This window comes from Equus asinus, chromosome 2 (genome assembly GCF_041296235.1).
Source record: "Equus asinus isolate D_3611 breed Donkey chromosome 2, EquAss-T2T_v2, whole genome shotgun sequence".
NCBI classification, from domain to species: domain Eukaryota; kingdom Metazoa; phylum Chordata; class Mammalia; order Perissodactyla; family Equidae; genus Equus; species Equus asinus.
The window spans coordinates 80,546,516-80,559,581 of NC_091791.1; the positions used below are offsets into that span (position 1 = coordinate 80,546,516).

At 35.2% G+C, this 13,066-nt stretch overlaps 1 protein-coding gene across 7 annotated transcripts in view; it reads right to left on the reverse strand.

The window, feature by feature from the left end:
- Positions 1 to 13,066, reverse strand: part of RYR2 (ryanodine receptor 2) — a 674,743-nt gene that overhangs the window by 157,709 nt on the left and 503,968 nt on the right. For all 7 annotated transcript variants that reach the window (XM_070492185.1, XM_044758547.2, XM_070492181.1 and 4 more), the window contains 5 exons: positions 11,502 to 11,642; positions 9,630 to 9,793; positions 7,333 to 7,411; positions 5,427 to 5,516; positions 4,488 to 4,625 (listed from right to left, as the gene is read on the reverse strand). In XM_070492185.1, coding sequence (XP_070348286.1) covers positions 4,488 to 4,625; positions 5,427 to 5,516; positions 7,333 to 7,411; positions 9,630 to 9,793; positions 11,502 to 11,642 — 612 coding nt within the window. The remainder of the gene's footprint in view (positions 1 to 4,487; positions 4,626 to 5,426; positions 5,517 to 7,332; positions 7,412 to 9,629; positions 9,794 to 11,501; positions 11,643 to 13,066) is intronic.

Here is a 13,066-nt window from a genome sequence, read left to right on the forward strand (position 1 = left end):
GTTGTCAGAATTATATTTCTAAGATATTTCTTTTACTATTTCCTGAGTGATAAGCCTTTCCACTGTACAGTAAAAATCTGCAGGCATAGGCTGAGCCTATTCATCTTAGTATTCCCAGGGTGTGGCACAGCCATCTTTCATCAACTTTAGGATTATGAAATCATTCCTAATCTCACAGATAGTGAAATATAGCAAACATGTATCTTAAAACTGATAAAAAAAAAGTATTTGACTTTCCGTTTTTGTTGAGTAAATGAAAAAAATACAGCTGATATCAATAACTTTATTTGTTTCTAAAATAAAATTCCCAATATTTAATATCCTCTTAGACCATGTTCCTTATAAAACTGTAATTTACATCCTTTTAGCTTTAGATTAAATTATTGAGGCTGATTTAAAGAAGTATAAGTAGATATTTATTTATTCACAGACAGAGTCTTTTTACGTTTTTCATGACTTATTTTTCTCCTTTACACACACAGAAGTCAGAAGACTTGCCAGGTCTTCTATAATCTCAAGTTACCTAGAATATATACCATCTCTGAACTAGGAGCTTTAATGTTAACTTAATTAATTCTAGTCATATTAGCAATAATAATAAGAATAACAACAACCATGTGAATAGTTATGAGCAAGGCACAAAGATTATCTCATTTAATCTTTAGAACAACTCTGAAAAGTAGATATTACATTTTACCAATTTAAAATGAGAAAAAAAGAAGTTGAAGAGAATTAAATAATTTTAAAAGTCCTTATATCATGTAAATAGTAAACAGCAGAATCAAGTTTTGAAAGTAATTCTGTCTGACTCCAAAGCACTTATCAAATTTCTTAAAATGGCTCCCAGTGTCCTCATGACTTGGCTCCTGAGTCCCCACCCACCCCCCGGCCTCCTTGTTACTCACTCAGCTGCAACCTCACTGGCTTCCTGGATCCTCACATATATCAAGCCACACTCCCCACTTATCACATGTGTGCTGCTTAGAACATTCTTCCCCCAAATCTGTATAACTTCTTCACCTCTTTCAAGTCCCTATTTAATTTATCTTCTCTGAAGGTCAAATCCACTCTGACAACCCTATATAAAACTGCAACTCGTCCCCGAAGACTATCCAACCCCCTTCCCTCTGCATTCCCAATCTGTCTTTGCATATTGATTTTTTTTTCTATAATATTTATATTTTGACACAGGGTACAATTTACTTCTATCTATTGTTTACTCTTCCCATTAGAATCTACACCCCATGAGAGCAGAGATGTTTGTCTATTTTGTTCACTGATCTATATCCATTGGAACAGTTTAGAATAGTGCATGGAACATGGTAGCTGCTCAATACATATCTGTTGAAGGAATGAATGAATCATTCTTCTCTCTTAGCCTGAGTTTTAGTTCTAGATGGGCAACACGTTCCAAAGTTTATTCCCACCTCCCTCTCCCTCCCAGGTTACAAACAAGCTTGTTTAGTTATTTCTTTTTCTTTGAGATACTCTGAAACTTTGTCTCAAAAAAAATTTTGATCTCTTTAAAAACTTTAAACCATATTCCAAATACAGAAGTAACTTGATTAGTAATTCTCTTATGCTTAATAATTGCATCATTCAGCACAGATATTGAGGTTACAAGCTTATTTTAAATTTTTTAAAATAGTTTACACTCTACAGTTGTAATATTGAAAACCAGATACAGGATAAGAAATTGGAATTCAGGGGTAAATCAGCAATTTTGCATAACCTATGGAGCATGCCTAAGATTGTCAGAAATGTCTCCTTTTGTGCTGACTTTGAATGACCGAGACCATTAAGCCAAAATCCACCCATTTAGCTCCTCTCTAATTGGCCAGTGTCTCCTCGCTTCTAATTCTATCAGCATTTATATACTCTAACCTATACCCTATCAAGTTGTTATTGGCTTTTGTCCATGCCCTTATGTTGCCTTAATAAGCAAATTACAAGCCTCTAACTGAGTAGTAAATTTCCTGCAATCATGATTCATGTCTTCCTGTGGTGTTCATGGTAAACAAAAGACATTAATAACTTTATCGATCCACATAAAAATAATGATAATTATTAGGTCTAACATTTATTGAAATATAGCCAGTCACTCTTTTAAGTGATTTATAAGCTTTATAACATTTAATCCTCACAATAATCTTTTAAAGTAGATGCCCTTATCTGCTTCATTTTAAAGATGAGAACACTGTAGCACAGAGAGGTTAACCAGTGTGCTTGAGCACACATAGCCAGCTACTCAGTGATGAGGCCAAGATTTCAACCCAGGCAGGTTGTGCCAGATCCTGCTGAGTTAAACACAGACCATTTCTGCCTTTCAGAGGGAGTACTGAGCCCCAGTGGAAGGAAGCTGAGAATACCAGGCTCCAGAATCATGTCAACAAGTGATCTCAATTCATCCATCTATATTTCTTACTATAAACTGATGCCATAAAAGTGTTCCTTAATTTATTCAAAAGAGTTTATCTATTACATAATTGAAAATACCTTTATAATCCCATGGGAAATCAGTAATGGACAGAAGTAATGGAGAAAAGAAAAGAAGTTTGGTAAGATGATAGTTGAAAAAGAGGATAATACTGTCAGGTTAGTAATTAAGAAATGACCATCTATTACAACATTTCAAATAATGTTGGTTTATGCTTAAAGGACATTTGAGTGAAAATCATGACAAGGATTATAAATACATTTGTGGCATTGGTTGGATTTTGCTCTCCATTTCTGATACGGACAGAAACATTCTTTCTTTACTACTAATAGGTCAAAGTACTACAAATGCAAACATGCTATTTTACTTAGCATTAATTAAATGCTCTCTGGAATATTTAAATAATAATAGTAATAATAATAGATATCATTTACTGAGGCAAATAGATTAAGTAACATGCCTGATGGCACATTTCTAGAAAGTGGGGTCCCAGGATTGTGGTCCACTCCCAGAGCCTTCCTTCTTAATCTACACACAACAGCTTTGGCACACTGAAATCACATAGGAGATTTAACAATATATACCATACATCACACATGTCCCTCTGAAAGTCAGTGAGACTTAAGAGATGGTTATATAAATATCAGTTGATAGAATGTATTGAGGGCTTAACGTGCACTGAAAACTATACTAGGAGCTAAGGCGGGAGAAAGGAAAAGAGGAAATAAATACGACATTTACAATTTTAAATTAGAGCTCATAATTTTTGCTATTGAGGCCAGAGGGGGAATCTACCATATTTTTTCCAGAAAAGCTTAAAGTCACCTGCATTCTTTAGTAATTTCCTTTTTTCCTATCAAACTTACAGGGAAAGTAAAGAGACCATTCCATTCTCTGCACTCTGTAGCACCTGTACACACCACCAGTCTAATCCTTACTCTACTAGACTGCAGTAGGTTTAACTTGACAATCTAAAGCCAAAGTGAGAGTCTTAAGATGAGAACTGGATCTTCTTATCTTTGCATTTCTTTTGCCTAGTACACAGTTTGTGCTCAGTATTTGTTGAAACAGATTAAAACAAAATGTAATCTAGGTAGAAACGTGTGCATACATGATAAAAAGGTAAAATACGCCTTTACAGCCTCCACCCACATGATACTTATTTAAGAGAATTTAATGTAAAATATGTGCAAATCAGAACTTAATCCATTTAAAAGTATATTTCAAATATGAAGTATGTGAAGTATATACTTTGAGTACCCTCATTTTCTTTCTTCAAAAGCGTAATCTGTATAAATGGCAATAATAAACACAATATTTTGTTTAAATCAAACATAGTGGCCTGAGCAGTCTGGAAAAGGAAAATGAAAGGTCCAGAGGCAAGCAGCTCAGTGACCTTGTGACTAGATTTTAATAGTTGATATTTGGTCCCCACCTTGAACCACAGGTGCTCCAGGTCAAGGCTGTGCCTTAGCCTGCCATCTTGAGGACTGGAGCCCCACAGCTAGCGCCTTGCTAAGTTGACCAGCCTTCCTTGACACGGCCCACTAGCAACACACTCTCTGAATTCTTGCTCTGCCTGTCTGGTTGCATATCTCCCCTGTGCAAATGGACAGGTGCTCAAGTTCACTTATGTGGAACATCCACGGAGGTTCTAGATCTGGAGCACTACTGTCTGACCACCCCACTGCTCCCTAAGAACCAACCTCCAATTCTTACTGGAAAGGAGACAAAAGCTCTAAAGACCACGTAATTGTAGGCAATGAACACTTTCTACAGCCTTCACTAGCAAAACTTCAACACCTTACCATTGGGTACTGCTTTACATACCAGCCAGGAAAAGTATGACCTGATATATAAACTCCAGCACTTTAACCAAGACTTAACCTCTTAAAATGAAAGAAAAAGGAACATGGTTTTTCCCCTTCTAAACTTTACATTAGTCTTCAGAATTTTCAAATTATTTGTTGTGGAAAACCCAATAATTAAATAAAGGATTAAAATTATTTTAAAATAACATAAACAGTGGATTCATCACTGCGATTCTTACCTGGCTTGTCTGAGAAATACGACGAGTCCGGTTATAAAGGGCCATGCTGTCTCCCTCCCGTGTTCTCTCAATTCTCCAACCCCAAGCCAGCATAGTTTTCAAAGATTCTTTGATTGGCCAGCGATAAATTTCTTTTTCCTAGAGACAAAAAGAAAGAGGAAGAAAACAAACAAATGGGATATTACGAACCTAAATGAAAATAAAAATATTTAATGCGTTGTTCTGAAATAGACTGTCTCCATTTAAAAAAAAATTTGATTGGCATGGTTACTTTAAAAATTAAAAAAATTAAAATTCTGAAAAGCAGAGTGTGAATTGAGATCTAGTTTCACTAATGCTGCTAAAAGAGATTCTAGCTTATTATGGCATGGAGGTTCATTGCCTTTAGCTTCCCAGCTCCTGAGACTTTAGATAGAACCTAGAAAGGAGAAACACAATTAGGAAAAAGTGCCAGATTACATGATACATGCGTGAAGGCTTTTCTACCATCTGAATAAATAGAGAAGTAACTCTTCCTCCATCAACACCAAGCTAGAAAATCTTTCTCATTTCATTTGTCAAGATATTGACTTCCTCCCAAAGAAGTAAAACATATGAAAACTTGTAAATAATAAGCATATTGAAATATTATTTCATCATCCCTCATCAAGAAACTCTTAAGAATGGTAAGAATATTTTCTAAAGTCCTTAGAAATATAGGAGATGAATAAAAATCAAAAAGGAATAGAACAATATTAAGTGGAGAAGAGAACAATCAATTAAATCCTGACAGGAAATGGGAATAGAGAGAAAAAGATAAAAGGTAAAAAAAAAAAAATGAGACCTTTGAATAAAGGTAAAAATAGTATATATAAAATACATATTTTAATAAGAAATTACATAACAAAGAAAAAATTTTGAAAAGATATTAGAACTTATATAACCTAAAAAATCCCTCACCTTTTCAGATAATAGTTTATATGGCTTCATTAATGGTTGAACTTTAGATGAGTCTGAATATATTTCTCCATAAATCCATCCATTTGCCAACTAAAATAAACAAACATCAAAATTGTTTTACGTGGTTTTTTTTTAAGATTTTATTTTTTCCTTTTTCTCCCCAAAGCCCCCCAGTACATAGTTGTATATTCTTCGTTGTGGGTCCTTCTAGTTGTGGCATATGGGACGCTGCCTCAGTGTGGTTTGATGAGCAGTGCCATGTCCGCGCCCAGGACTCGAGCCAACGAAACACTGGGCCGCCTGCAGCGGAGCGTGTGAACTTAACCACTCGGCCAAGGGGCCAGCCCCTTATGTGTGTTCTTAACTTTAGAGAGTATAGATGTGCATGTGTCTAAGTGTGTATTTGGTAAAATAAATCTAAAATGAACCAAAATAACGATTAAGGTTTGAATTTTATCCAGCATAAGTCAATATAAAGATTTCTATCCTAATCAATACTATTTTGAGTAATCACCTGAGACAAATCTGTTTATCCAGAGATTAAAGACACCCTGTGGTCCTTGAACAGACCCAGGTCTGTGCTTGTGTCAATCAGCTCTCCCCCGGGAGGAGGCTGCAGGTCACAGGGCCCCTGTGATATTTATTCTAGTACCTCTTGGGACCCTCACCTGTTACACGTGTATTTGAAACACTCCTTTTAAACAGGAAAACTAGAGTATGCCATTTTATTTGGAAGCTTCCCTAAATAATGCTGCTTGTTTCCCCCACTCCTACATCCAATTATCTTTCAACACATTTGTTCCAATTATTTTGCCTGTATAATTTCATACATATCACTGTTTCCCATATCACATCTGCCTAGGGAATCCAGGTAACTAGACAGGAACAGATCAATACTGCTGTCTTCTCCATCACCATGCCCACCAGCTCAGTACTTACTAGTCTCTACATAAAACCAACACTTAACTCTTACTGATTCACCTAGTAAGTCAATTAAATTACTGAAGAAAGAGTCACACGTTTATCAAAACAAAAAGATGGTTTCTCAGAGGGAGCAGGGACTGGGTTGGTCAGGACAAGGATTGAAGCCTCATGTGAAGTCTAGCAGAATGATACTGAGTTGCTGCCTAACAGAAGCGTCTGTTGGAACCTTTGCTGTTGGATTTTTGCTTCACCAAATCACTCTCTGCTTATTTTGGATCCCTGCATCATCTCAAGTCAGTGTCTCCGACAAACTTATTTTAACCACCCCTTTCTCAAGTTTAAATGAGACAGCATAAATGTGACTACTCAGGCATAACGTTTCCTTTAGAAAATCTCATAATATGTAGGACTCCTGTCACAGGTTGCCACTGGTTTACTCATCTCATTCGGGTTGGGTTTTTTTGTCAATACAAATAAAACATGTCATCTGTCCAGGTAATCTACGTTTACTGAACTGCAGACCCACTTAGCAACAAGAAACACAACAGACGATTAGAAAGTGTGACTGATCACTAAATGCTCATTAATAATTTTAAAGATTTTATCTAATCTATACATAAAGCTAAAGTTTCCTTAAAGGATTTCTGAACCCTGAGTCACCATTTCTTCCTCAAGCCCCTGATGATTATTACTTTTTACTCCCACAAACAAGGTGTGTTTAGAAACTATATTTATGGCTTAATTAATTGATTCTTTGAATTCTTAAACTGTATTTTTTACCAACACAAATAGTCTTATTCATATGTGTATCAGTGGCAGAACCAGCTAAATATTATATTAGCAAATCGTAATTAAGTGCTCTTTGTGAATCTAGAGAAAGCTCTCCCTTTAAAGTAATCAGTCGTCATGGTCAGGAATCTCTGAGTGACTAGTCATTAGGTACATTCAGTACTGAATTAGAATGTGACACCCTGACTTTTACCTTGTCCATTGACCATTTGTCATGGGAGTGTTCTGCATATTTGTTAATGAAGTATTCCAACTTCTCAGGAATTGTAATACTATGAGAAAAATAAAGAAAAAAAAGCTTCATTTTCACAGGATTTACAGGGAATCATATTAATCATTTACTCACAACTTATGACTGCTTAAATCTCATTTGATGCACAACTGTTACAAAATCATTTTAACAAGGTATTGCTTTCCCATATCGTAGAACTATATAAGAAAAGTCAAGCAGATAATGTTCTTTCTGCTCATCTTACACTGATTCATACTTTACTGTATCTTAATATAAGTTATAGATAAAAATTACACATAGTATAAACAAAAATAATTAAAATACATTCAAAGATGAGGACAAAAGATTATACCAGAAAAAAGTTTAAAAACCTGACTCAAGATCTGGTTAGAGTGAGCAAGCTTAAAGACATGTTTCTCTCCCATATTTGTTCTTTGAAGTTAGTCTCCCTTTGACTTAACTCTTCTGCAACAGGTATAAATTGGTAAAAGACTGCTGAAATCTGACGTGTTAAATTTTAAAAATGAACGAAAATTTTAAATTAATTTCATACAGCTAGTGCTGTGTTAATGATTTGAAATATTAATGGTCCATATATAAAATTCTAAATGTTACTAATAGGACTATAGGGAAAAGTTATTAACAAACTCATGCTTTATGATTTTGATAACATTTAGTTTTGATTCCTTTCATGTTTAAATAAATATTTAATCTCTTGAGCAGATGTTGAGTGCATGCAGTTGATGACCAACTCTGATGGTAAATGTAAGACTTGGGAATATCAAATTTATTTATGAATGGAAAATTTATATATATATAATTCCATTCATTAATGAATATAACTTAACACAATTAACTTTGAGAATAGAATTCTATTTAAACCGAGTATAATGAGGTACATCACTGTTGTTTTCCAGCAATGTTATCAGTCAGTAATTGAACCATATGAAATACACATACTGAAGTACCAAAATATAAAAATCACAAAGACAGAAATTTTTGATATCACTATGCAAACCTAATCTGTTAAGAAGTCCCCAAAGGGGCAAGCTTAGGTAAATGAATATACATGCCCAACATTGTTAATTAATTAGATTTAATTAATCAACACCAAAACCATGACCTTGTTCTGATGTTATTTTAAAATTCTGGATTATATTGTACGTTAGCAAGCCACAAACTTACCCACGTAGGAATGTGAACATGTGATATTTTGGTTTACTTACTTTGGAAGAGATACAAAGGATCAATCACATAAGCCAAATACTGGGGGTAGAGTCTTTTCTCACAGGACTGTCATCAAATACCAAACATGCAAATTTAAGGCATTATCAAACTAATGGCATACCACTGGCGTTGTAATTGTGATGTGGTTACGGAAGCTAAATCAGCTGGGGGACCGCCCAGAAGCCTGAAAGTTACTCCCAAGCAAACTGAGATGCCACGGATAGGAGCCATCAGTGACTACCTTGCTAACATTGATCTTGCCCAGTCACCATGAAACTGACAATATAATGTGGCATAAACAGGCAGCTTTCCCAGCCAATGGGAAACCATGGTGCTACTTAAAGACAGGAACAACAACAACAATGTTGAGACTCCAGACACCTGAACTACCCAAGATCTTATTTGTAGAACAATTTATGCAACTAAGTACATGTAAGAAGTTTTATGTTAAGTAATGTTTTGTCTGTAGTTAAGGTTGTCACAGTGTATTCTAACTGCATGCTAAAGTTTCCACAAATATTCTCATTTGATATTCCCTTTAATCTCATGCTGTGCTTTATGATGCTGAACATCAGCTGGTAACCCTCCGCCTTGCTGAGATGTAGTGATGGTGAAATGATTCCCCTCAGCTCACAGAAACAGTTTGCACTGCATGATGGGATCATCCTGAGTCAAAGATGCTACACAGAGGTTGGCTGCAATTATTAATAAACATTGAGGGTAAGTTTTCTACTAAAAATGTAACTGATATACTTTCTTGATTCTCACTATTATAGAATTACCATGTGGTTACCTAGAGAGAATCCTGATTGTGTTAAGAGTATCCTAGAAAGTACATCTTATCTACTTCTGATATTTGTATAATCATTATTATCACTACTATCATTTTGTCAAGTAAAGGGACCCCTATTAAAAGGATACCAATTCAAAGGGGGCATGGATTAGAGAAAGTTCACTTTAGTACCTTATTCAATTTCAGACTTCACACATCATTTACAATAAAAATCTGCTGCAATAGAAAGAGTCCATACTTTGAGGTATCAACAGGTTGTGGGTTAAAGTTCCCTTCAGAATCCATTGATGACTGTTTTTCCATCATACTGACATAATTTGACTCCATGTAGTCTGGAGGCAAAGCTCCCGCAACTGCACTCAGGCATGGCAGTGCCAGTTTGAAAAGTTCTTGTTCGTATTTCTGGGAAGAAATGGAGGACCAAGAAAAAAAACGGATATCATTTTACTATTTGGCAAAAGCTGTCAACATAATCACAGTGGCTGATATGACACTGTAGGAGAAACTCTCAATTACCCTGGGCTAACTTAACTCCCTAGCACGTTCTTGCTCTAAAAAATGGAATACACAGCCTTAAATACCATCAGACACAAGAGAAGCTGAAGCTAGATTTGCTGTAGTTGCAGCATAAGAAGGGTAAAATCTTTTCTTCTCTAAAAGTTTATTCTCCAATATTTGAAATGAAGCAAACTTGAATCTTCCAAATGTATAATGTCTTTACACTATAAACATAATTTTAATCAATGATTATATTCCTTACAGTTAGTTATAGATTATTGCTGCACCACATTATAAAGACTATACATGAAAAATACATAAAGAAACATTCCAGGGGGCTGGCCCCACGGCCGAGTGGTTAAGTTCACGTGCTCCGCTTCAGCGGCACAGGGTTTGCCAGTTCATATCCTGGGTGCAGACCTACACACCACTCATCAAGCCATGCTGTGGCAGCATCCCACATAAAAGAACTTGAATGACTTACAACTAGGATATACAACTACATACTCAGGCTACAGGGAGAGGAAAAAAAAAAAAGAGGAAGACTGGCAACAGATGTTAGCTCAGGGCCAATCTTCCCGATCAAGAAGCATGAAAAAAGAAACATTCCAGAGAGTAAAACATTTTAACCTTATGTAGATATACATATAGATTATACAAAATCAAAATTTCTGGGAAAGAGTATTTGTATATTAATTACATAATTAGTTAAATTTATATTCATAGATTTTTTTAAAAAATCAAAAAAAATAATTATTTGGAAGTTATCTCACTTTAAATATTCAATTTTAAATTAATGTCGTAAATTCTTCTAAAAATACATTCTAGATATTATTTTAAAAGGACTCTCAGTTTACCAAAGGCAATTCAGCAAGAAAAAGCATCCAGCCAGAGCGATCAAATGTACTCACAAACCAATTTTCCCCTATTATGGAGCACACTTCTGGTTATATGACTCCAGTCATCTAATAATGTCTAGCTGGGAATTCAAACTGGTTTTGATTAGTAATTTAAGCATAAGCATACAAAGTATGTTGTTCTGACTTTCCATGAAATACTACCGTCCAGTCTTCTGAAAGGATATGAACCATTCATTATAAACATGGCAACTATAAGGGAATGTCACGTATATAAAGCGACTCTGAGTGGAGGTACTTAAATCCCATAGCAGCAAAGTGGGAAAAGTCAGTGAGGGCCACTGGAATATTATAATTTTACCAGCTTCAATATTTTTATTTTTTGATAAGATTTCTTCAGGCTTTAGAAGATTGGGGGGGAGGTGACTGGGGAGGGTTTAACTTCAAATAAGTCAAAATGCACAGAAAGTGATCAAACCATGGGCATAATTTCCTGAAATGCTCAGCCATTTTTAACCCAGAATGTGTTATTATCACAAGGAACATGCTACCTTAACGATTATGAAAAGTCGACATAAATTGCATTCTCAACATTTGTTGTAAGTTGAGAAAAGAGAAAAAATAAAACATTTAAGGCTTGATAAGTAAAGATAGTATTCTACTAAGAGTACCTAAGAACCTATGGCTTTTTTATTATTTTATCACACAGACAAAATATTTCATCACACAAATAAACCCACAAAATAGTAAATTACCTTTTGAGACAGGGCATCAAAAATGCCCCAGAACAACTTTCTTGATAAATGAAGTTCTTCTTCCGAGGCAGCTCCGAAGTTCCCCCACCCTCCAGGCAGGCAGTAATATTTCCAGCATCTTTCATAATGATTTGTCAGCAGCTACATGGGAAAACAATGATAAAAACAATGAGCTAAAGACAAATTTTATATTTTCTCCATTTCCTCCCATATGGAATTCTAGTGCCATATAACTGAAAGGAAACTGCTCAGTCCACATCAATTCTTTCGGAGAATATTATTACCTTAAATACTATGTCTCTTTCAAATTTATCACATGTTGATCAAAGTATGAGGACCAAACACTCAATTTTACAAATCACTCTATCTTGAACAGCATTCTTTATGAGATTCTTTGCTTATCATTTACTCACAATTCTATGCATTATTATCCCCTGGAATCCATGCATACAACAAAGGAATTAATTTCAGGTGACCCAGAGGCACAAGTAAGTACCTAAAATGTGCATTCTAAGGGAACTATACTGCTGAATATTTTTGCTTCCTGTCTGCCTATCCGTAATGATCACACCTTATGTTTTGCTTCAGAACTTCCATCTCTAAGTAAATTTCAAAACTGCCCTACTTCAATAATTTCTTTATCTATATTTCTTTGGTGGCTATGGATGCAATTTATTATCTTACTGAATGTCTATGTCGGTTCTTAGGTTTCACTTATGTATATTTTGTTTGCTCAGGACTAAATCAGAAGTTCAAAGACAAGAGCAGAATTTTTCATTTATTTGGCAGCTCTTACGATAATTCATTCTTGATCTATAAAGTAACGAGTATTCACTATTTGCCAAATTAATAAAATGAACTTTGCGAGTCAACAGTAAAATTTTGGACTCTCTCTTCTACATCTAAGGAGGGAAATAAATTGATAGGGATTATTGTTATTAAAACTAACTACATCTCTCACTGTAGAAATATTTCTAGCTTAGTCTCCCTTTCAGTTACAAAACATACACACACACACAATTTAGGAATCTTAAATGATGAAATATTGAGATCTAATTTGCTTGGATTAACATGGAAACATCTATAATGTAAAAGAGTGTTATCACATAAAGTGATACTGTGGGGCCAGCCCGGTGGTGCAGCAGTTAAGTTCACACGTTTCGCTTCTCCACAGCCCAGGGTTTGCTGGTTCGGATCCCGGGTGCGGACATGGCACCACTTGGCACGCCACGCTGTGGTAGGTGTCCCACATAGAAAGTAGAGGAAGATGGGCATGGATGTTAGGGCCAGTCTTCCTCAGCAAAAAGAGGAGGATTGGGAGCAGTTAGCTCAGGGCTAATCTTCCCCAAATAAATAAATAAATAAATAAATAAATAAATAAATAAATAAACAAACTGATACTCTATCTTTTTCGGGTAATAAATAAATAAATAAATAAATAAATAAACTGATACTCTCTTTTTCGGGTATCTTCCAGCTTACTTGTATCAAGAAAATTTGCATGACAAGGGCTATCATTGATGATAAAACCCGGAAAAATGAGATTATCAGCAAGGATATAACTT